Below are 24,028 nucleotides of genomic sequence, written 5' to 3' on the forward strand. Positions count from 1 at the left end.
CAATAAATAACCTGGCTTTTTACTACCTTGCTTCATAGGGCAGAATTTCTTTTTTTATTAGAGATTTCAAACATACAGAAAAGTAGAGAGAATGATACAGACCCCCCATTATATCCATCACCCAGCTTCAGTGGTTAAGATTTTGCCACATTCCTTTCTTCTATCCTCTTTTTTTTCCTTTTAAAAAATTTACTGGCTGGGTGTGGTGGCCCACGCCTGTAATCCCAGCACTTTGGGAGGCTGAGGCAGGTGGATCACCTGAGGTCAGGAGTTCAAGACCAGCCTGGCCAACATGGTGAAACCCCGTCTCTACTAAAATATAAAAATTAGCCGGGTGTGGTGGTATGCACCTGTAATCCCAGCTACTCAGGAGGCTGAGGCAGGAGAATTGCTTGAGCCCAGGAGGTGGAGGTTGCAGTGAGCCGAAATTGCGCCACTGCATTCCAGCCTGGGCGACAGAGTGAGACTCTATTTCCAAGTAATAGTAATAGTAATGATAATAATAAATTATTTTTTTGCTGTCATATTTTAAAGCAAATCTCAATTGTATCCTTTCATATTGTAGCATGACATTTAAAAAAGTCGTGATTTTTAGATGTAAATACAATACATTAAAACTCCTAACATGGCCAACAGGCACACAAAAAGATACTCAATATCATCATTCATCAGGAAATGTAGATCAAAACCCCAGTGAGATACCACTTCACACTAAGATGACTGTATAGTTAAAAAAAAAAAAAAAAGAAAAGAAAATAACAAGTGTTGGCAAGGATGTAGAGAAATTGGAAGCCTTCTCTATTGCTGCTAGGAAGGTGAAATGACAATGTTGCCACGGAAAGCCACTTGGTGGTTCCTCAAAGTTAAACATAGAATTTGCCGTATGACTCAGCAACCCATTTCCAGGTCTATACCCAGAAGAACTGAAACAGGTGTTCAAACAAAAACTTGTACACAGATATTCATAGCAGCTCCATACACAATAGCCAAAAGGTAAAAAAAGCCAAGATACCTGCCCATCAACTGATGAAAGGATAACCAAATGTGGTATGTCCATACAGTGGAATATTATTCAGCCATAAAGAGGTATGAAGTTCTGACACATGCTACAGTGTAGATGAACCTTGGTAGCATTATGCTAAGTGAAGGAAGCCAAACACAAAAGGACACATATTGTATTCTTCCATGTATAGCAAATGTCTAGAATGGGCAAATCCATAGAGATGAAAAGGAGATTAGTGGTTGGCAGGGGTCGGGTGCAGGGGAATGGGGAGTGCAGCTTCAGGGTACAAGGTCTCCTTTTGGGGTGATACAAATATTCTGGAACTGGGCCGGGTGCAGCGGCTCACACCTGTAACCACAGCACTTTGGGAGGCTGAGGAGGGCGAATCACTTGAGGTCAGGAGTTCGAGATCAGCCTGGCCAACATGGTGAAACCCAGTCTCCACTAAAAATACAAACATTAGCCAGGCTTGGTGGTGTGCACTTATAATCCTAGCCACTTGGGAGGCTGAGGTGGGAGAATTGCTTGAACCCAGGAGGTGGAGATTGCAGTGAGCCGAGATCGTGCAACTGTGCTCCAGCCTGGGCGACAGAGCCAGACTCTGTCTTTAAAAAAAAAAGAAAAAGAAAAATATTCCGGAACTGGACAGTGACGATGGTTGCACGACGTTCTGAATGTGCTCGATGCCAGTGAATTGAATACTCTGGTCACAGTCATAAATTTTATGTAATGTGTATTTCACCACAATAAACATTTTAAAACCACCTAAAAAATTAACAGTGATTTTTGTTAGTATTATTTAATAGCAACCCATATTTAAATTTCCTTGACTGTCTCAGAAATGCTCTTTTACCGTTGATCTGTTGGAATCCAATCTGAAGAAGCTCCGTGACTTGTGTGTCGTTTTTATGTTTCCTAAGCCTCCCTTTTTAGTCCTCCATCATAGAACATTTGAAATATCTATGTCAGTAGAGAGGGCAGCTCAGGGAACTCCTAGGTACCCATCACTGTGCTTTAATAATTATCAACTAATAACCACTTGAAAATTGTTTTCAACTTTTCATTTTGAAGTAACTTGACACTCACAAAAAGTTGCAAACATAGTACAAAATGTTCACATGTACCGTTCGCCAGCTTCCTCATCATCATCGAGCAGTGATAAAACCGGGAAATCAACACTGGCACAAGGCGCTTAGCTAACCTAGAGAGCTTATTCAGACACCACCAGTCATCCCACTCATGGCTTTCTGGGGACACGTTGCATGTAGCAGTCATGACCCTAGTGTCCTTTATCTGTGAACTCTGATCACCTGTTGAGGAGGTGTCTTCCAGAGTTCTCTACTGTCATTGCTATTTGTCCCTTTCAGTAATTATCTTTTTTTTTTTTTTTTTTGAGACAGAGTCTCGCTGTGTCACCCAGGCTGGAGTGCAGTGGCGCTGTCTCAGCTCACTGCAAGCTCCGCCTCCCGGGTTCACGCCATTCTCCTGCCTCAGCCTCCCAAGTAGCTGGGACTGCAGGCGCCCGCCACCATGCCTGAGTAATTTTTGTTTTTGTATTTTTAGTAGAGATGGGGCTTCACCATGTTAGCCAGGATGGTCTCGATCTCCTGACCTCGTGATCTGCCTGCTTCAGCTCCCGAAGTGCTGGGATTACAGATGTGAGCCACCGCGCCCAGCGTTTTTTTTTTTGAGCAGGAATCTCATTCTGTCACCCAGGCTGGAGTGCAATAGCATGATCTCGGCTCACTGCAACCTCCTCCACCTCCTGGGTTCAAGTGATTCTCCTGCCTCAGCCTCCTGAGTAGCTGGGATTACAGGCACCTGCCACCAAGCCCGGCTAATTTTTGTATTTTTAGTAGAGACGGGGTTTCTCCATGTTGGCCAGGCTTGTCTTGAACTCCTGACCTCAGGTGATCTGCCTGCCTTGGCCTCCCAAAGTGCTGGGATTACAAGCGTGAGCCACCGCATCCAACCCTAATAAGTGTCTTGTGGGAAAGTTCTTTGACACTATGTAAATATTCTCTTTCTGATCATTAGTTCTAATTTTGGCATCTCTTGATAATTCTTTTATTTTTTTATTTTTTGAGACGGAGTTTCACTCCTGTTGCCCAGGCTGGAGTGCAATGGTGCCTGGGCTCACCACAACCCTCTCCTCCTGGGTTCAAGCAATTCTCCTGCCTCAGCCTCTTGAGTAGCTGGGATTACAGGCATGTGCCACCACGCCCATCTAATTTTGTGTTTTTAGTAGAGACGGTGTTTCTCCATGTTGGTCAGGCTGGTCTCAAACTCTCAACCTCAGGTGATCCGCCTGCCTCGGCCTCCCAAAGTGCTGGGATTACAGGCATGAGCCACCACATCCGGCCTTCATCGGTGTATTTTATGTGTGGCCCAAGACATTTCTTCTTCCAGTATGGCCCAGGGAAGCCAAAAGATCGGACACCCCTACTCTAGAGGTTTATGACCAAGATACTGTATTTAAAGCTGCTGGGAATAATTCTTTTTTGTGGGTGGTATTCCCCCAAGTGGATGCTCTTTGAATTCATTTTCATTTTGATGTTTAGGGAATTGGCTTAACATTTACATTTGTTTTGTAGTTATGTAAAACATTTATATGGTTCTAAAATCAAATCCACAAAGCAAGACATATACAAAGAAGTCCAACTTCTTTTCCTTCTATTTTGTTTTTACCTGTCTCTTGTAGGTAGCCATGTTTATAAATATTATAGCTATAAATATTTTATAAATATTATAGCTTACTTTTTTTATTTAAAAAATAAGCAACTATGTATATATTTGTATTCCCCTCATAGGATGAATTTAAGAGACAATAAATTCTCAAAATAATGTGTTTTATATAGAGAGAGAAAGGCTAATGCTTTAATCTAAGTTTAAAAATCAGTATTTAAAAGTTTATAAGGAGGCTGGGCATGGTGGCTCACACCTGTAATCCCAGCACTTTAGGAGTCCAAGGAGGGCGGATCACCTGAGGTCAGGAGTTCCAGAGCAGCCTGGCCAACATGGCGAAACCCCATCTCTACTACAAATACAAAAATTAGCCGGGCATGGCAGCAGGTGCCTGTAATCCCAGCTACTCAGGAGGCTGAGGTGGGAGAATCACTTGAACCCAGGAGGCGGAGGTTACAGTGAGCCGAGATCCTGCCACTGCACTCCAGCCTGGGTGACAGAGTGAGACTCCGTCTCAAAAAATAAAATAAAATAATATAAGTGGTATGATCACAACCATCTCAAACAGCCCCCTTCCCCCGACCCAAAACCCAAACAAAAACAAAACCCTGCCACTGCCTGGAAAATAAGACCTGGCCGGGTGCCGTGGCTCACGCCTGAAATCCCAGCACTTTGGGAGGCCGAGGTGGGCAGGTCATTAGAGCCCAGAAGTTTGAGACCAGCCTGGGCAACACGGAAAAACCCCGTCTCTACAGAAAAATGCAAAAAAATAAATAGGCAGATGTGGTGGCATGTGCCTATGGTTCCAGCTACTTGGGGGGCTGAGGTGGGCAGATTGCTTGGGCCCAGGAGGTTGAGGTTGCAGCGAGCTGAGATTGCACCACTGCACTCCAGCCTGGGCAACAGAGCGAGACCCTGTCTCAAAAAAAAATAGGAAAGCAAGAAGGAAGGAAGGAAAGAAGGAAGGAAGGAGGGAAGGGGAAGGGAAGAGAGGGGAGGAGATGAGACTGGCTGTCCAGATGGCATTGCTAGTGATATTTGGATGGTCTGACCTTGGGTGGTCTCCCTGCCTTTTTCTTGTGGCATTTTCAGTTATTTTCACAGTCAGCTTTCTTCACATTTCGAATGAGATACAGCCCACCTCACCGCCGAAAGAAGACCCCTCGTGGGGGTCTGGTGAATCTGGGTTTGTCGTTTTCGGATGCTGGGGCAGTGCGTCTGGGAGGGAGCGGGGCTGTGGATTCCTGGTGGGTCACCGTGGCTGCTTGAGGCTTTGGTCCCTGCCGCTGCCATCCACCCTGAGCATCTGTGGCCCTGGAGAGCGAAAGACTTGTTTCCTCTGGTGGCTCCGAGCATATGTGGCAAAGCTGTGTCTTATTTACCTCCCACATCATCATCCTCTCCTACCCTCATATGACATTTCTGCCTGTCCCCTTGACAGTGGAGTAGCAGCTGCATGTTCCGAACATCCCCACCCTGCCATTTTCCTAAAATGCTCACTAATGTTATTTGACTCTCAGGATGTGTAGACATTTTAAAGCTGTATTTCAAGATAAGGCCATTTCAAATGAACTGTGTCTTATGCACAGGGTAATAATTCTCTGTTCCTGGCATTTTTATTTTTAATGAAAAATGCCTGCGAGGACCTCTCTTGCTGCTGAAGTGCCAGGCTGTGGCCAACCTTAAATTTTTCCAGCTGCTGTAATCAATAGAGTTATCACCAGTCATTTCCCTTGATCACTGCTGCTTCCCGAGACCCTGACCTGCTTCTTGCTGCTGAGTTTTCAGTCTGCACTCAGAATAGATATAACTCCCCAAATCCAATTGTCATTTTAACCTTTCCTCAGTGGCCTAGAAATCACAGATTGCTGGTATTATGCTAATAGATTGGAAATTCAAACCTCTTAGAGGCAACCTGGCCCTTTCTAGGATTCAGTAATAAGGCAAAGAATAACATACCTTAAAGGTTACTTCTAGAAATATCTAATTCTCACGGTTTAAGCTTCTGAATCAGTGGATGGTTTTATAGCTTCATATGAGCGCCCAAGTGATGTGAAGGTTTTGGCAGTTCTCCATCGTCATAAGAAGTTCTGTGGGATGCAAATCCTGCAGGTTTAGTGGAGATTGAGACTGTTCAAACCAGAGCACTTAGTTATATGTGGCAGCCAAGAACCCTCGTCTGGAGGGGCCCGTTTCACAGGTGAGGAGCCTGAAGCTTAGAGATGAAACACCTTGTCATAGGCGCTTTGCATTCCCACCGTGAGGTTAAGACAGGATTTCTCAGGCTGGGCGCAGTTGCTCACACCTGTAATCCCAGCACTTTGGGAGGCCGAGGTGGGTGGATCACGAGCCCAGGAGTTCGAGACCAGCCTGGGTAACATGGTGAAACCCTGTCTGTACAAAAAATACAAAAATTAACTGGGCATGGTGGCTGGCACATGCCTGTGGTCCCAGCTGCTCAGGAAGCTGACGCGAGAGAATCGCTTGAATCTGGGAGGTGGGGGTTGCAGTGAGCCGAGATGGTACCACTGTACTCCAGGCTGGACAAGAGAGTAAGACCTTGTCTCAAAAAAAAAACAACAACCCCCCCGCCGACCCCCGGATTTCTCAACCTCGACTCTTGGTGTTTTTGGACTGGGTCATTTTGTGGTGAGGGGATGTCCTATGCGTTGTAGGGTGCTAAACAGCATCCCACTGTCTGCCCACTACATGGGACCACCCCCTTCCCAAGCTGTGAAACCAAAATTGTCTGTAGACATTGCCAGATGTGCCCTGGGGAGAACCGCAGTATTAAGAGAACAGTTACGGAGAACTCTAGTACTGAACCCAAGATTACTTTGCCAATGAGGAGTGAAGCCAGGTGCCAAACCATCGTCTTCCAGCCCCATCCAGTGCTCTTTGCCATAGCCCAACTCTCAGGGAGGGCCAGCGGTGCAGCAGAATTTCTTGGGGAGGTGGGGAGGGTAGGGAGGATTTCAGGTTGTGGGGTAGGGAAGATTTCAGGTGGGGGGGTAGGGAGGATTTCAGGTGGGGGGTAGGGAGGATTTCAGGTAGGGGGTAGGGAGGATTTCAGGTGGGGAGGTAGGGAGGATAGCAGGTGGAGGGGTAGACAGGATTTCAGGTTGGGGGGGTAGGGAGGATTTCAGGTGGGTGAGTAGACAGGATTTCAGGTCGGGGGGGTAGACAGGATTTCAGGTGGGGAGGGTAGGCATGAGGCTGCGGTGATCTTCATGGCTCGCGCCCTCAGAACTGCCTGTGAAAAATGGGGGTGAGGTTTGAAGGCTTATCCAGAGGCCTGGCCATATAAACTCAAAGGTGCCCTACCATTTCGTTCCCTGATTCTCAGGGCATCAGTCCTGACTATAGGGGTCTGGGGACAGTCTGTACCCCTAGGGGGAGGCTGGTGAGTGGGGAGTACATGTCTGTCCACATGGGGGCCACTCCGGGCCAGTTCTTTCTGCTGTGGTCTCCCTCCCCCATGGGTGTTTCCACTGAGGCCTCCCCACGAACTCTGTTGGCTGAGCCCCACCTCCCAGCCGTGGGCATTTTCTTTGGATTGTCAGTGTGGGGATGACCCTGCTCAACTCCTGACTGGGAGCAGGCTGGCCTGCTGGGCCGTGCCCACTTCCAGCACTGAAAGAATGGGCCCAGGACGGGGGTCAGCCCTCCTGCAGCCCTGGTTTGAACTGGAAACTCTGTCCACCGATGCCTGGCACCTGGCACCTAGCCCTGCAGCTGTGGGTCTGAAACTGATGGGAGTTGCAGGAGCTTCCGGCCCTGGCTTTGTCTTTGTGATGTGTCCTAGTCATAAGGTGCTCTGAGACCTCATGGCTTAGTTTTCCTTCAGAGTTTTTTCTCCCTTGTAGCCTTTTTTTTTTTTTTAAGTAGATTTTATTTTCTTCTCAAAACACAAGTATTTAAAATATCTGATTATGAAGCAACTCATGCTCATTAAGGGAGCTAAGAAAAATTCAGGAAAGTACAAGGAGAAAAGAAACCACTCATTTCACCAGCCCAGAATAACACAAATCATGCTTGATCTTGCCAATTTTTTTGTGTCTATATATACATTTTTTAACACAAAATTGGGATAATCTTGTATCTGCTGTTTGAAATCTGAGTTTTCCCCCTTAATATCCTATTGGGGACAATTTTTGTTAACTTATATTTTAGGTTCAGGGATACGTGTGCAGGTTTGTGATACAGGTACCTTGTGTGTCTTGGGGGTTTGGTGTGCAGATTATTTTGTCTTCCAGGTCATAAGCCTAGTACCTGTTGGGGTAGTTTTTCAATCCCCCCCCTCCTCCCACCCTCCACCCTCAGGTAGGCCCTGGTATCTGTTGTTGCCCTGTGTCCATGTGTATTCAGTATTTAGCCCCCACTTATAAGTGCAAACACACAGTATTTGGTTTTCTGTTCCTGCATTAGTTTGCTTAGGATAATGGCCTCCAGTTCCATCCCTGTAGCTGCAAACGACATGACCTTGTTCTTTTTTAGGGGACAACTTTCTTTGTGCTTATTGAAGCACTTTAATGAAGCAGTTTTCACAGCTGCATACTATTCCACTGTTCAGACTCCCGTCATATTCTTGACCATTCCCTATTGATGGAGATGAGGCTGCTTCCAGTTTCGCTCTTGTGTGTAACCCTGATGAACACATCTTGTATGTACATCCTCTTGTACATTTCTAATTATTTGCTTCAAATCCTAGTGGTGTGGCTGGGAGGCTGTGATGCATGTTGCTTATTTCTGTTTCAGAAAGGTGTGTCCGTTCACCTTCCTCACCTGCTGCGTATACAGATGCTTGTTTCCCCACATCCTTATCAACACCATGATTTCTGGCTTTTTTTTTTTTAAAGTGGTCTTTGAGTTTTGCTGTTAGTCTTGTTCCTTATGAAGGTGTCCGACCACAGTGGCAATCACTCAGCATCGCACTGTCTCCAGGTCTCTGTGGGAGCCTGGGTTCCTTTGGGGCCTGGATCCAGGGCTCATCCTAGAGTGAGCCCTCATCTCAAGGCATCTCCCTGGGGGATATGTGCCCCCCGGAGCTGCAGTTACAGACACTGAGCTCGCTCCACCTTCACCACCCAGCCCTGCTGCTTCCCGCCCTAATCCTCCTGGCAGAGCCCCTGGATAAGGAAAATATTTGTGAACCACGGAAGCTCTTTGGCGCTGGAATTTTGCACTCCAAAGCATCGCCGCCTATTAGACGATGTTTCCCTCCAGCACCTAGGACACTGAAGAGGAGACCAGGGCAGGCAGGCAGATGCGTGAGAGGGAGGATTGACTGCTGTAGCACCCGACCCAGGACACCTGCCTCTGGGACTGTAGCGCCTCCATCCGTCTCTCTGGATTCTGGGTTCTAGGGGGTCCAACCTTTCATCTTTTTCTCCGCCTCACCCCCCACCATGTCGTGTCTGAAAGGAAGCGAAGCCCAGCCCTGGCAGGTGGAGTATTTTTATTTCCCCTGACAGCACACCTCCTGACCTCTATCTTCTTGCCAGTGATTTTTTAAATCCTAAATGATTTGGCAATAATTGCTCCTCCTTGCGTGATTATTGCCCTTCACCGATAGTAAATCTGGGAATCCCCTGGGGTCCTGAGCGCACTTTGGTATGCGGAGCCCACAAGCTGGCCTGGACAGGCATCGCTGCTCCAGGCAGCTGTGCGCCCAGCCGGCCCTGGCGTCCCGGCCCCCAGCCTCCGCCTCCCTCGCCGACAGCTTCCCGGGGCTCTGTCTGGATGCAGCCTCGCTTTATCCTGCAGAACCTCCACGCTGTTCCTGCATGAGAACTCTTCCTCCAGGAGACCACGTTCCTCTGGTCCTGTCTCCGTGGGCCACATCCACAAGTGTTCCAGCCCAGGAAGAACAAAGTCTGTATTCTGGGAGGGAAACCTGTGTGCTGTCTGGTTTTGTATGTGGGAGGAGCATGCACACAGTTTTATTTTCCCCAGAAGCATGGAGGTGTAGGATGACATGTAATATTTGGAAGACCCATTCCATTTCCAAGGAACCTTCTAGCAGGATGGCCCTGGAGTCTCTGGCAGCAGTGGACATGGTCCTGAATTGGAGTGCTGTGAATGTTCACTGCTGACCTCACGGTTTGAAGACAATTCCTTGAGAAGGGCAGAGGGGACCCGAATACGGGGGCTCTGGCCGGCCCTGCTGCCAGATGCCAGCAGCCATGGGGGCTTGCCCGGCCAGCCCTGGCTTTTCCCAACCCTTAGAGTGCCCCTTGTGCATGCAGCAGTCACTGGTGCTGGTCCCATTCCCGGGAGCACGTGGTGCCACTGGCTGTGTCTTGCCTGGCCAGGTGTTGGTTTGATAGACTCGAAAACCTCATTTGGATTTGGCAGGATTTTCCCTAACATCAGTCATTCTGGAAAAAACACTTTGAATTTTTACCATATCTGGGTATTTTTACCATATCTGGGTACTTGCCACTAGCTCTATTTACTTCACGTTTCTTAAAATTGATTCATTTTATTACTTAAATAAATGTATTTTAAAAGGAACTTTTGATGACTACTATAAATGGAAAACCAGAATCTCTCACTTACCATAATAGATTAATCTAAAAATAAAGACCACATGATTACATTAAAATGTATGTCCTTGCTCTGCCTGGAGTCAAATAGTATGTCACCCGTGTGCATGACACACTCTGGGAAGCACAGGGGTGGGTGGAGGAAAGATCAGAGAAAATCCGTGGCAAGTATGAAGTAGAGAGCACCACACCAGGAAGATGTGGTTTTATTTCAGTACCTCATGTCTCACGGTGGCTTGCAGCTACCAGTAATTGGCAGAATTCTCAATGTTGTGGCCCTCAGCCACCTCCTCCGAGCTCTCTCTCAGCGCCACCATCCGCCGTGGCTTCTCTGAGGGAGGCCCCTCTGGCCTCTGCTTGACTATGATACCTGACGAGTCCATGCCAAGTGGCAGAAAAGCTCCGTTTTCAGCTGAAACTACCTCCCTGGCCTCAGGGGGCCTCATTGGCCCTGTCTTTGTACTTTCTCACTTCTCCTGATGATTCCTTGGTTATCTGAAGGCCTGTTTGGGAGACGGTTCCCAGGACAGTTGCTTCAGGCTTATATGTGTGTGCTTTCTGGAATTCACGGCAAGGCCTGCCCTGGTGAATGGTGGGGAGATGGGTAGTGAACACGTGTGGTAGCCCCTGCTGGGTGTGTCCCACCTGTCCTCCATGTCCTACAACCTGGTTGGCCCCTTTTGCTTGTCAGAGCAAAGCTCAGAACCTCACCTCCTCTGGGAAGCCTTTCCTGACCACCACAAGCCCAGTAGGTCAGGAGGTCAGGCCTCACAGCCTCCTGTGTGTTATCCCAGGCCCTGATGATGAGACTGTGGAATTACCTGATTAATGTCTGTCTTTAGCACTTGTCATGAGCTCCGTAAGTGCTGGGACTGCATGTGTCTGATTCACACTGTGTGCCCACTGCCTGGCCTGGCACCGGCCCGCAAAGGCCTAGAGCAAAGGTATCAAGTAACCAGGGCAAGGGTGCCTGTTGCAGGTCGGGGGCCTCTCTGATGTGGTGAGATAGGGAATTTCCTCAACAAAACATTTCCTCATGTTTCTGTTTCCTTTGTAACATGTTTAGGCCGGGTGCGGTGGCTCACACCTGTAATTCCAGCACTTTGGGAGGCTGAGGCGGGTGGATCACTTGGTCAGGAGATCGAGACCATCTTGGTTAATACGGTGAAACCCCGTCTCTACTAAAAATACAAAACAAATAGCGGGGCATGGTGGCAGGCGCCTGTAGTCCCAGCTACTCAGGAGGCTCAGGCAGGAGAATGGCGTGAACCTGGGAGGCAGAGCTTGCAGTGAGCCAAGATCGCGCCACTGCACTCCAGCCTGGGTGACAGAGCGAGACTCCGTCTCAAAAAAAAAAAAAAAAAAAAAAAAAGTTTAGATAATGTATTGTCCTGGCCCTGTGCTGGGTGCTTCACTAAGATGATTTCCTTTAAACGCCACACCTGTTATACCCATTTTACAGATGCAAGTGGAGGCTGGCCCAAGATCACACAGCCAGCAAACAGCAGAGCTGGGATCTCCACCCCACTGCTCTAGCTCAGCGTGAGACAGGAGTGAGTCTGTGCGTCTGCTGGCCACATCGGGCCCGCCCCCTCTTTCTATGGTCCCCTTCCCCCAGATGGAGAGCAAATTCCACCTGGACCCGTCCCTGCAGGCAGAGTCCAAATCTATGGGACACACACTCAGTAAGACTCCCCTAGCTTGGGCATGCTTCATAGTCATCGTTTCATTTTGTCTTGATTTTGGTTTGTGTATTTATCGGTTAGCCCCTCTTAGCATCTGAATTCCAGTGAGGAGACCTGTAGTTTGTTTGTTTGTTTGTTTGTTTGTTTTAAGACAGAGTTTTGCTCTTCTTGCCCAGGCTGGAGTGCAATGGTGCAATCTTGGCTCATTCTCCTGCCTCAGCCTCCCAAGTAGCTGGGATTATAGGCATCCGCCACCATGCCTGGCTAATTTTTTGTATTTTAATAGAGACGGGTTTCACCATGTTGCCCAGGCTGGTCTGGAACTCCTGGGCTCAAGTGATCTGCCTGCCTCGGCCTCCCACAGTGCTGGAATTACAGGCATGAGCCACTGCGCCCAGCTTTTAATCAGATTTTGGAGTAGGGGAGTGAGAGGAGCTGGTTGGTGGTTGTTTCTTTTTCTTTAAAATTATCATTACTTTTTTTTTTTTTTTTTTTTTTTGAGACCGAGTCTCACTCTATCGCCCATGCTGGAGTTCAGTGGCACAATCTCAGCTCAGTGCAACCTCCACCTCCCAGGTTCAAGCAATTCGTGTGCCTCAGCCTCCCGAGTATCTGGGATTACAAGTGCATGCCGGGCTAATTTTTATATTTTTAGTGAAGACTGGTTTCACTATGTTGGCCAGGCTGGTCTCGAACTCCTGACCTCAAGTGATCCACCCGCCTCAGCCTCCCAAAGTGCTGGGATTATAGGTGTGTGCTACCACTCCCAGCTGTTTTTTCTTTAAATTACATATATTTATATTTAAAAAAAAAAAGCATGAATCCATTTAAGCAATAACACATGTTAATGTGGCAAAAGGAGACCCACAAATGACTGACGTTTCAGCCACACTGGCGGGGACTGTATGACTCCCTCCACTCTATGTAGATGACCAATGGGAAGTCTTGTTTGCGCCTCATAAGTGTGTCCAGATACAGCCAGCCGTGCCGTAATGCAGAGCACCCATCTGCTCAAGACACATTTGCTGAGCGTCAACCAAGTGCCAGTTGTCAACCCAGATTCCTTGTCCTGAAGGAGCTCCTACTTCTGGAAGGGTGGGATGAGCAGAGTCCATTATGCTGCACTATGACACGGGTGGCACCAGGGTGTGATCCCAGAGTGCTTTGGGAGAGCCACACAACCCAGCCTGGGGGCATAGGAAAGGTGGTGGTCACCGGAGCTGAGTCCTGAAGGCCTGGGAGGAATTAGCCAGCAGAGGAGGGAGGTGAGCGGGCAGAAGGTCAGCACATGCCCACAAGCTATTTTTCTGGTGTTGATGTGTATTTCCAGCTATTGTCATTTTCCCTTCGCCCGAAGGACTTCTACATTTCTTGTAGGGTAGATCTCTTGGTGATGAATTATTTCCGCTTCGGATGTCTGAAATATCTTTATTTCATCTTCGTTTTGGAAAGATATTTTTGCTGGGTACAGAATTCTAGCTGGGCAGTTTTTTCTTTTACTGCTTAAAAGACGGCACTCCACAGTCTTCTCACTTGCATTGTTTCCAACAAGAAATCTAACGTCTTATCTTCGTTTCTCTGTACGTAACATGTCTCTTTTGTCTGACTGTTTTATAAGATTTTCTCCTTGTCACTGGCTTTGAGCAATTTGATTATGATGTGCCTTAATACAGTTTTCTTTGTGTTTCTTGTGTTTGGTGTTCATTGGGATCTTGGATCTGTGGATTTATTATTTTTATCAAGTTTGGAAAAGTTTCAGTCACTATTTCTTCAAATATATTTATGTCTTTTCTCATCTCACTTTTTTTTTTTTTTTTTTTCTAATTTAGAGACAGGGCCTTGCTCTGTCGCTCAGGCTGGAGTGCAGTGGCACGAACACAGCTCACTGCAGTCTCAAACTCCTGGGCTCAAGTGATCCTCCCACCTCAGTCTCCCAAGTAGCTGGGACTACAGGCGTGTGCCACCACATCTGGCTAATTTTTTTAATTTTTATAGAGACAGGGTCTTGCGGTGTTGCCTAGGCTGGCCTTGGACTCCTGGGCTCAAGTGATCCTCCCGCCTCAGCCTTCCACAGTGCTAGGATGATAGGTGTGAGCCACTGTGCCCCAGCTCATCTCACTCTGAGGAACTCTAATTGCGTGTACATCAGGCCGCTTGAAGTTGTGCCATAGCTCACTGAAGCTCTGTTCATTTTTAAAAATAATTTTTCTGCCTCTGTTTCATTTTGGGTAGTTTCTGTTGCCATGTCTCCAGGTTCATTCATCTTTTCCTCTGCGGTATCTCTTCTGGCATTAATCCCACCCAGTGTATTTTGATCCCTGACATTGTAGTTTTCATCTCTAGAAGCTTGGTTTGGATTTTTTCTTTTATCTTCCATTTCTCTACTTTTGGAACACATGAAATACCATTACAAGGGCTGATTGAATGCTCTCGTCTGCTCATTCTCACCTCTCTGTCAGTTCTGGCTCAGTTTGGATGAACTCATCTTTCTCCTCCTTCTGCATGATACTTTCCTTCTTTGCACGTCTGATCATTTTTTATTGGATGCCAGACATGATCAATTTTACCTTCTTTTTGGGTGCTGGATATTTTTGTGTGCCCATAAAGAATTTCGAACTTTGTTGTGGGATGCAATTAAATTGCTTGAAAACAGTTTGATCCTTCCAGATCTTGCTTTTAAGATTTGGGGGCAGCACCAGAGCAGGGTTGCCCTGGATGAATTATTCTTCACAGTGAAGCCAGCGGCTTCTGAGATCGCACTCAATGCCCTGTGCATCGTGAGTGAGCTTTCCCAGCCTGGCTGGTGGGGACATAACGCAGTCCTGCGTGAGACACAGGCACCGTTTTCCCTAGTTATTTGGTGTGATTCTCTCCCAGGCTCAGGGAGTTTCCCCCCTCGCGTGTGCTGGCGGTGGTCTGCTGAGTACTTGAGGGGACCCTCCACGGTCTCCACAGCTCTTTCTCCATGCAGCCTTCCCCTCTCTGATTCCCTGTCCTGTGGACTCTGCTCCTGGGTCTCCCCAGAATCCTAGCTTTGTCTCCCCAGTTCAGGGATCCTCCTGGGCTCTACCTGGGTTTCCCTCGGTATTAGTCAGCCCAGTCTGTCATACAAAACACCACAGACTGTGTGGATTTAACAGCAGAAACTTTTTTTCTCACTGTTCTGGAGGCTTGAAGCCTGAGATCAGGGTGCCAGCAAGTCCAGTTTCTGGTGAGGGCTCTCTTCCCGGCTTGTAGATGGCCGCCTTCTTGCTGTGTCCTCCCATGGCCTCTCCTCTGTGCTTGCATGGAGAGTGCACTCCAGTGCCTCTTCCTCTGGTAAGGACAGCAGTCCCATCAGATCAGGGCCCCCTCTGACCTCATTCGCCCTTAAAGAATTACCTCCTTACAGGCCCCGTCTCCAAATACAGTCATACTGCGGGCTAGTGAATTTGTGGGGGACACACTTGAGTTCACAGCACCCCTCCTGTGCCCACAGTCTGGAAGCATCGAAGGCAGTAGGCTGGGGGCAGTCACAGGAGCCACCTCATTTGTTTCCTGCGTCTCAGAAGTCATTGTCCTTCGTTGCTTGATCTCCGGTGTCCGGAAAGCTGTTGGTTCATAATTTGGTTTTCTGGTTTTTTCAGGTGAGAGAGTTTATCCCAGAGGCTAGTTTTTGAAATGATACCCAGGCTGTGAGCATTTCCTCTGTGTGTGTGTGAATTTTGGTTTGTATATTATTTTGTTTTTAAGGCAATACCTTCACCATTGAAAGCAAAACCTATATAAAGCAAAACTTACAAAGATTTGCCAGAGATTTGCTTCACTTTCATGGAATCAAGGGCAAATAACCAGGTTACAGAGTCTTTAGGGTCAGGTAAAATTTAGCCTGTGTTCCAGCAGAGGCCAGACAGCGTTCAGCATCCCCGCACGTCCTTGGGGCGCCAAATCACTTTGACGTCTGCTGATTGATTTCAAATTGCACAAATATATACCGTTCAAAGCTGTGGCCTACGGGGGCAGTGTGAGATATATTCAAGGTGGGTTGACTTTTAATCAATACGATGACAATATTATCTTGTTTAATTTGTATGATGGTGGTTGTAAACATCAAATCAAGCCATTTATTATGTCAAAAAAAGATGAAGAAGCCCGGGAATAAAACTCTCCTGACATCACTTCTGAGCATATTTCACTGCCGTGACAGGCCGTCATGATTGGGGACGATATCGTGGGCGACGTCGGCGGTGCCCAGCGGTGTGGAATGAGAGCACTGCAGGTGCGCACCGGGAAGTTCAGGTCAGTGCCAGCTGGAGTCATTTATTCACCTTCCTTCCAGGGGATGACCACATTCTCATTCTGTTTTGTTCTTCAAAATAAAGGGGATATTCTTTCCAAATCAAAGAGCAGTATGTGGGCATTCACTCTCTTGTATGTAATGGACCTCTAAGAACAGGGCTGAGTGGTCTTTTATAGCAGACAGTGATAAAGTAGAGTGGCTTTTGATACAGGGTGTGGGTTTTGGAACGGTGTGCAGTGCAGAGAGAAATAAGCAAAGGCACTATCCATCCTGGCGGCGGCCCACCGGGGAGGTGGGCCGAATTTGTGCTGCTGTCCCTTTGGCAATTTGATCAGACCCTGCACTACGGCAGTTACTGCTGTGGGCACTCAGCCCCTTGGACAGCCTCCCTCTCCTTTTGTTCATCTTCTCCACTCTGTGAGACACAGAGAGCCTGGAGACGACAGAGGGTTGCTCAGGGATGCCCTGGAGCAGAACCTCCATCTCAAGAAGAAGCTTGTGTTTTATTTGCTGGCCAAAGTCTGCCTGGTCTGGAGCAGCTGTCAGGGGTTGGGAGCTCCCGGGCATGTGGAGGGCCCTGTGGTACCCAAGCTCCAGCTCGCCTGGTCATCGAGAGGTTCTTGGACATCGGAGTGTTGCCTTGCCTTATGCTAGATGGTTTCGATTGTGGCCATTCAGAGAAAGTACATCTTTGCAGATGCTGGGGAGACTTGGTTGAAACATGGTTACCTGGAGGTACTTGGATTTGGGGTGGGGGCAGTTACATTTGTCCTGAGAGATCTGCTTAGGCAGGACCAGAGAAGACAGATCAGAGGGCCTGACCGTCGCTCTGAAGTCTCTCCTGCGGGTTGGGAGCCGTGGCTGAGTGTGAGGTGAGTGAGGAAGGCTCAGCGCACCTGGGTCCAGGGTCAGGAAGTTGGTCCCTTCCAGCTACCTCCCAGACCCTCCCGGGCTTCCCCCGACGTGTATGACATATGGGCCTTCTTTCTTTCTTGAAGTTGGGTTTTGTGGCTCCCCTTGGTTAGGCCTGGCCTAAGGGAGTGAGGGAGACCCCACTCACAAGCCACAGGAATGTTTTTTTCCAAGAGATCAGCCAGGGGTCCCCCAGTCCCCAATCCTGCCTTTCCTGCAAAGGTCGCAGAGCCTGGTCTTGCTGCTGCTCCCAGGCGAGGGGCTCTCCGCTGACAGCGGACCTCGGGGCCCTATAGTTGATGCCGGGTGCTGCCTGGCATCAGCCATCAGGAGCCCAGCCCGGCGCCTCATGCGTCTCAGGGCACATCTGTGACCCGTGAGCACAAGTGACACCTCCCTGCTTGGGAACACAGCGGTGTGGCTTGGCAGGAGGTGGAAAGGGAGAACGGTACCGTGTTGTGTACTGGGCTTCTTCCAGTTCCTTGGAGGAGAAACATGTCTGTCCTGAATGCCACCTCAGTTGGGGTCTTTCTGGCCAGCCCAGGCCAGGTGCCCCTATAAACTAAGAATGGGCCTCTGAAGAAGGCCCCCCACAGCCCACGAATGCAGGTGGGCACGAGGGAGGCTGTGCCCACCCTACGCCAGCAAGAGTTGGTGCTTTTCAGATTCCGGTTACTTGCATGCTATTTAAAGAAGAGTACGAGGTGGGCATCCCCCATGACACTGTCTCCCGGAGAAAGAGAAACTCTGTTTTTTTGTTTTTGTTTTTGTTTTTTTGAGACAGAGTCTCCCTCTGTCACCCAGGCTGGAGTACAGAGGTGCGATCGATCTCAGCTCACTGCAACCTCCGCCTCCCAGGCTCAAGTGATTCTCCTGCCTCAGCCTCCCGAGTAGCTGGGACTACAGGTGTGCACCACCACACCTGGCTAGTTTTTGTATTTTTAGTGGAGACGGGGTTTCACCATGTTGGCCAGGCTGGTCTCGAACTCCTGACCTCAGGCGAACCACCCGCCTCTTCCTCCGGAAGTGCTGGGATTATATGCGTGAGCCACCACGCCCGGCCCCAGAGAGAGAAACTCCATCAACAGTTTGCCGAATCCTTCCACACTGCCTTCTCTGCATAGATAAACAGACTGGTAATATTTTGGTTTTTTCTTTTTATAAAAATGGGATGATATTGTTTTGCAGCCTCCTTTTTCCTTGAACACTGTTTTATGGCCTCTTTCTACAAGTATCTTCATAATGATTTTTTGGTAATTTTTAAAATTTCAGTAGTTTTTGGAGAACAGGTGGTGTTTGGTTACATGCATAAGTTCTTTAGTGGTGATTTCTGAGATTTTGGTGCACCCATCACCCGAGCAGTGTACACTGTACCCAGTGTGTAGTCTTTTATTTCTCACCTACCTCCCACCCTTCCCGGCAAGCCCCCAAAGTCCATTGTATTATTTTTATGCTTTTGCATCCTCATAACTTAGCTCCCACTTATAAGTGAGAACATACAGTGTTTGGTTTTCCAGTCCTGAGTTACCTCCATTCCTTGAGGTCTCCAACTCCATCTAGGTTTGCTGTTAATGCCATTATTTCGTTCCTTTTCATGGCTGAGTAGTATTCCATGGTGTATATGTACCACATTTTTTTTCTTTGTTTCTTTCTTTTTTTTTTTCTTTGAGATAGAGTCTTGCTCTGTCGCCCAGGCTGGAGTGCAGTGGCGCAATCTCGGCTCGCTGCAAGCTCCGCCTCCTGGGTTCACGCCATTCTCCTGCCTCAGCCTCCTAAGTAGCTGGGACTACAGGTGCCCACCACCACGCCCAGCTAATTTTTTGTATTTTTAGTAGAGACGGCGTTTCACCATGTTAGCCAGGGTGGTCTCGATCTCCTGACCCCGTGATCTGCCCACCTCGGCCTCCCAAAGTGCTAGGATTACAGGCGTGAGCCACCGCGCCCGGCCTCTTTCTTTTTTTTTAACTTTTAAGTTCAGGGGTACATGTGCAGGTTCATTACATAGGTAAACATGTATCATGGGGGTTTATTGTACAGATTATTTCATCACTCAGATATTAAACCTAGTACCCATTAGTTATTTTTCGTGATCCTCTCCCTCCTCCCCTCTCCACCCTCCAACAGGCCCCAGTGTGTGTGTTATCCTGTGTATCCATGTGTTCAGATGCTGTAGGAAAGGAATCAGTGTAGTGCCGGGCACACAGCAAGCCCTCAGCAAATGGCCAGGGTGGGGAGCACGTGCGGCCACTACCATCCATATCCATCCGTATCCATGCGTATCCATCCATATCCACCAAGCTCCAGACATGGAGTCACCTGCCTCCATTGAAGAGGATGGGACTTAGCCCATTTGTTCCTAACGAGATTTAAAGTGTCAGATCTTTTGATTTGTTTGTAAGGATGCAAATCTGCCTTTGTTAACATGCAGGACAAAGGGAGAAGAGTGTTAGCTTGGCTAAGGTGGGGACCCAGTCGCTGGGGGAGGCCACATGGGCATCAAAGGAGGTGGGGCTCTGCGTGTGTAGGTGCACCCCAGTTAAAGGGATGGGAGGTCTCCCAGCCATTGGTGACTCTCTGGAGCTGCGCTGTCAGACACAGTAACGGCGAGCCGCAGGGGGTGACTTGTAGCTCGTCCACAGTGAGATGTGCAGGAAGTGTAAAATACACACTGGATTTCAGAGACTGGGTGGGGAGAAAGGATTGTGAAAGAGCTCATGAGTATTTTTTTTATGTCGGCTGCATGTTGAAATGCTGATATTTCGTGTTAATTTCACCCATTTATTTAAATTTTTGTTAATGTGGCTACTAGAAAAGGTTCGCTGGCCTCTGCAGGAGTGTTGGTAGCCCCAGGTGGCAGCTGCCCTCCTCCTGCACTGTCCCCTTCTCCCTCCAGATGGTACTCTCGGTACACAGATACACTGAAATGCTGGAGGGGCGTGGGGTGCTGGATGAGTGGCTGATGGGGCCTCACTCTCTGGAGGGCCGTTTTGGGACTGGAAGTGCCTGCGTGGTGCTCCCTATGGATGTGTGGCCGGCCTGGGGCCAGCACACAGCTTCTGGAGTCAGCCGGGCACCTGCCACTGGGCCGGCATCACTTCCTTCCAGGAAATACCCCCAGCCAGGCTCTATGGAGCAGCACCTCGCCCTTCCAGGGCCACCCCCAGCCCTCTGGTACCTCAGCACGGCCCCATTCTGCACAGCGGTGAGCCCTCCAGGGGCAGCAGCTGTGTCTCCTCTGCAGCTGAGGCATGTCGTCGCAACCCTGTGCTGAGCCTCTCCTCTCCTGCAAGTGGCCCAAAGAGGCCTCAACAGGGGCCAATGACCGCTGGATGGGTCAGCTGGGCATCAGAAGGCCTTCCAGGCTCTGTCCTCTGTTGGTGGCCTTGGCGGAAATGGGAGAATGAAGGGGGAGGAGGGGTGGCCTTGTCCTGGGCCCAGGTGGCAGAGAACCCTGCAGTGAGTAACTGCGCTCACACTTGGTTTGAGGCCAGGGCAGCATGAGGAGGCCGTCCAGGCTGGGGCAGCTGGCAGGTGGGGGCAGTGGTCAGTCCTGCCAGTCACTGGCGCCAGGAAGGGAGAGAAGCCAGAGGGATGACTGAGGCCTCCCACTGGTCCTGCTGTGGGACGTGCCCTCAGCCAGGGTCTTCTAGTACAGAGCACGCACACGTGCACGCACTTATACGTACACACACACACACACACACACACACACAATTATGTTTCTGAGGCAGCTGTCAGGAGTCTGAGAGGCCGAGAGGCGGCTGAGGAGTGGGATTCGGCCGCTGACTGGCAGTGAGATCTCCTTGTCACCTTAGATGTATCCATTTCTCTTGTTTTCATTATAAAATGGCCCAAAGAGAGTGAAGCCTCGGGGTTGGGAGAGATTGCAGGTGGCTTAGCTCCGGAGGGAAAGTTTTGCAGGGCCTGCTCCCCAGGAAAGCGTCATCCCCGGGCAGGGGTGTCTGGAGCTTGGCCCAACAGGGCTGCCCAAGAGCCCTGGACAGGGAAGCACAAAGCTTTCTTTTCATACCTGCTCCCTGTGGAAGTCCTGCCCAGCCAGGGGCAGCCGTCACCTGGCTGGCAGGTAAAGGCCTTCTGGGTGTTCGCCGCCTGCCCTGTTCCCAGGACTCCTGGCGCATTGGACATGGCTGCTCCCCCAGACTCCTCGAGGTCCCATCCAGCCACAGCGTTCCTGCTGCCCAGGCCCTGGACAACAGTGTCTCCTCCGTGGGGGGTCCTGTGCCATGGGTGGCAAATCCTCATGGTGCCACGAGTCCTGCAGCCCCAGAGGGTGCTGCTGCCCTGCTGTGAGAGGCTTTTTCAGATGGGACAGCTAGGACCTTGGCCAAGGCCACCTGGCAAGGTTTTACAGAAGCTGGACTGGAACCTGGCCGCCCCCAGTCCCCTGGGCGAGTGCTTTTCCTGCACTTTTCCCTGGTAGAATGTCCTGCCCTTGGGTCCACATTTTGCAGCAGTCACAGGGCCTGGCCTCACTCCAGGGCTCCATGTTTGAATGCGAGACCCAGTGGGTAAGTGCACTGCTGCCCACGCCCCCCCCACAGCACTGTCTGCTCCTCCCTGCTTGCCTGCCTGTCAAGGCAGCCCTCATCTTCCTTGGAGGATGGGGCTGGGCTGGGAGCCTGTGCCCTCCCATTCTGACAAATGAATAGAGGGAAGGGACGTTTTGCCCAGTTCCAAGGTGCCCTCTCTGTCCTCAGTGGAGAAGGAAGAGCCGCTGGCACATCTGAGCCACAGACCCTTCCTGCCTCTTATATCCCCACCAACCTGTGTTCCTGTGGACATGCCAGAAACCAGGCCGTGTGGCCTCTCACCACCCCATCACTCTGTTCGCTGTTCCACGCCACACCCTGCAGCCACCACCCAGTCAAAGGCGCCACTGCCTGGGAAGCCCCTGCGCTAGTCCTGGCGCTGCTGTGTGAATAAAGCCGCGATGCGGAGCTCGCCTCTGGTCTTCTCTTATTGTTTACCCAAGGCTGGCAGATGTTTTATAAGCCCCGAACGTTCTTGACAAACAGTTTGCCCTTCTGAGAGGGAAAGTTTCCTGGACCGTGATTCCCGACATCCTGCAAGGTCCCTTCTAGCTGTGGCCTGGGTGCTGAAGGGGTTTCCCCCCAGTGGGGTGGCCAGCCGATCTAGGATTCCAGCCGCCTTGCACAAAGCTGGAAGACGAGGGGCTCCACAGCTCCATGGCTGTGGAGCTGGCTGCGTCTGGAGGGAGAGTGCCCCCACGCCTGGCCTTTGACCTTGGAAGCGGCTGCCGTCAAAGCAGCACCTTGTCCTGGGTCTTCCCAGACTTCGCAGTGACGGATTTCAGAGTGTTTCCTGTTACGAGAAGGCTGTGGATTCGCTTTGGTACATGACAGATTTTTCTTCTGTGCTACGTGGAGTGTGAGGGAAGGAAGTGAAACTGGTGTTAATTTTTCAGCAGTCACATGTCAAAGTGAGTGGCTAGCAAGCGGGGGGGTCCAGGCTGTGGTGGCCCTGGTCAGCCTTCCAGGAGTCAGGACCCTCCTGCTGCCCTCCTGTGTAAACAGACCAGCCAGGGCAGTCCAAGCCAGCCCCGGTGGAGAGAAAGGGCCAGTGCTGGGCTTGGGAGCTCACCCCAAGTTCCTCAGGTACTCTTCCTGGCAGTGCAGGGAAGGGCACCGGGAACAGGCCTGTGGAAAAATCCACTGTGCAATGAGTCCGTGAATCCCAGACATCCTCTCAGCAGCCCTCTGGTCCTGCCCGGGATAGAGGCTGTGGCTTCTGGTGTAGGTGGGCACTTCTGGGCTCAGAGGGGTCATTTAGCTCACCTGAGGTCACACAGAGTGGGACACACCCCAATTTAAGCCTGTACACTTTTTTCTTTTGTCTCTTTTGGTAACAGCTTTATTGAGAAATCATTCCCATGCTGTATAACTCAGTGGTTTTCATACATTCACAGAGTTGTGCAGCCGTCACCACAATTTTATAACATTTCATCACCCCAAAAAGAAGCCTCAAATCGTTTAGCTATTATTAGCAAAGCACCCCCCACATTCCACCCAGCCCCAGACAATCACTAATCTACTTTATGTCATACTTTCTTTTGTTTTCATTTTTTTTTTTTTTTTTTTTTTTTTGAGACAGAGTCTCACTCTGACAGCCAGGTTGGAGTGCAGTAGCATGATCTTGGCTCACTACAACCTCCGCCTCCCAGGTTCAAGCGATTCTCCTGCCTCAGCCTCCCAAGTAGCTGGCATTATAGCCACGCACCACCACACCCAACTAATTTATGTATTTTTAGTAGAGATGGGGTTTCACCATTTTGGCCAAGCTGGTCTCAAACTCCTGACCTCAAATGATCCCCCTGCCTCGACCTCCCAAAGTGCTGGGATTACAGGCATGAGCCACCGTGTCTGGCCTTATGTCATACTTTCATTTGAAAAATTTAGAAAAATTAAATTGGCCCAGGAGTTTGAGACCAGCCTGGGCAACATAGCGAGACCTCATTTCTATTAAAAATCAAAATTAGCCAGGTGTGGTGACACCCACCTGTGGTCCCAGCTACTCGGGAGGCTGAGGCAGGAGGATCTCTTAAACCCAGGAGGTCCACGAGGCTGCAGTGAGCTGTGATCATACCACTGCACTTCAGCCTGGGTGACAGAGCAAGACCTTGTCTCAAAAAGAAATTTTTTTAAATTGTGGTAAAATATATATAACATAAAATATGTCATTAAACAATTGTGATGTGAAGTGAATAAAATTTGAATACACAGCATAATGAATAACAAAGCAAACACTCTAAGGTCAAGAATTAGGAGGCTATCAGCTCCCCAGAAGACCTAGTCCCTGATTGACATGCCCAGTCCTGCAGAGGTGGCCCCGCCTTGCCGTGGGCACAGTGGCCGCAGTGACTGGGCCTGCTTTGTTC

General features: G+C 49.5%; 1 protein-coding gene across 8 annotated transcripts in view; it reads left to right on the top strand.

Annotated features, from left to right (window-relative positions):
• Positions 1–24,028, top strand: part of LHPP (phospholysine phosphohistidine inorganic pyrophosphate phosphatase) — a 156,899-nt gene that overhangs the window by 37,137 nt on the left and 95,734 nt on the right. For 4 of the 8 annotated variants that reach the window (XR_008669301.2, XM_031015027.3, XM_055354076.2 and 1 more), the window contains exon 6: positions 16,108–16,199. The exons of 2 other annotated variants lie outside the window; for them this stretch is intronic. Coding sequence is in view for 5 of the 6 variants with exons in the window: in XM_031015027.3 (XP_030870887.1) it covers positions 16,108–16,199 (92 nt within the window). In the remaining variant the exon portion in view is untranslated. Of the gene's footprint in view, positions 1–8,185; positions 8,237–8,446; positions 10,290–16,107; positions 16,200–24,028 lie in introns of those variants that run through there. 2 more of the 8 variants (XM_055354078.2, XM_055354080.2) reach the window with 2 other exon arrangements.

The sequence above is a fragment of the Gorilla gorilla genome, chromosome 8 (assembly GCF_029281585.2).
Source record: "Gorilla gorilla gorilla isolate KB3781 chromosome 8, NHGRI_mGorGor1-v2.1_pri, whole genome shotgun sequence".
Classification (NCBI taxonomy): Eukaryota; Metazoa; Chordata; class Mammalia; order Primates; family Hominidae; genus Gorilla; species Gorilla gorilla.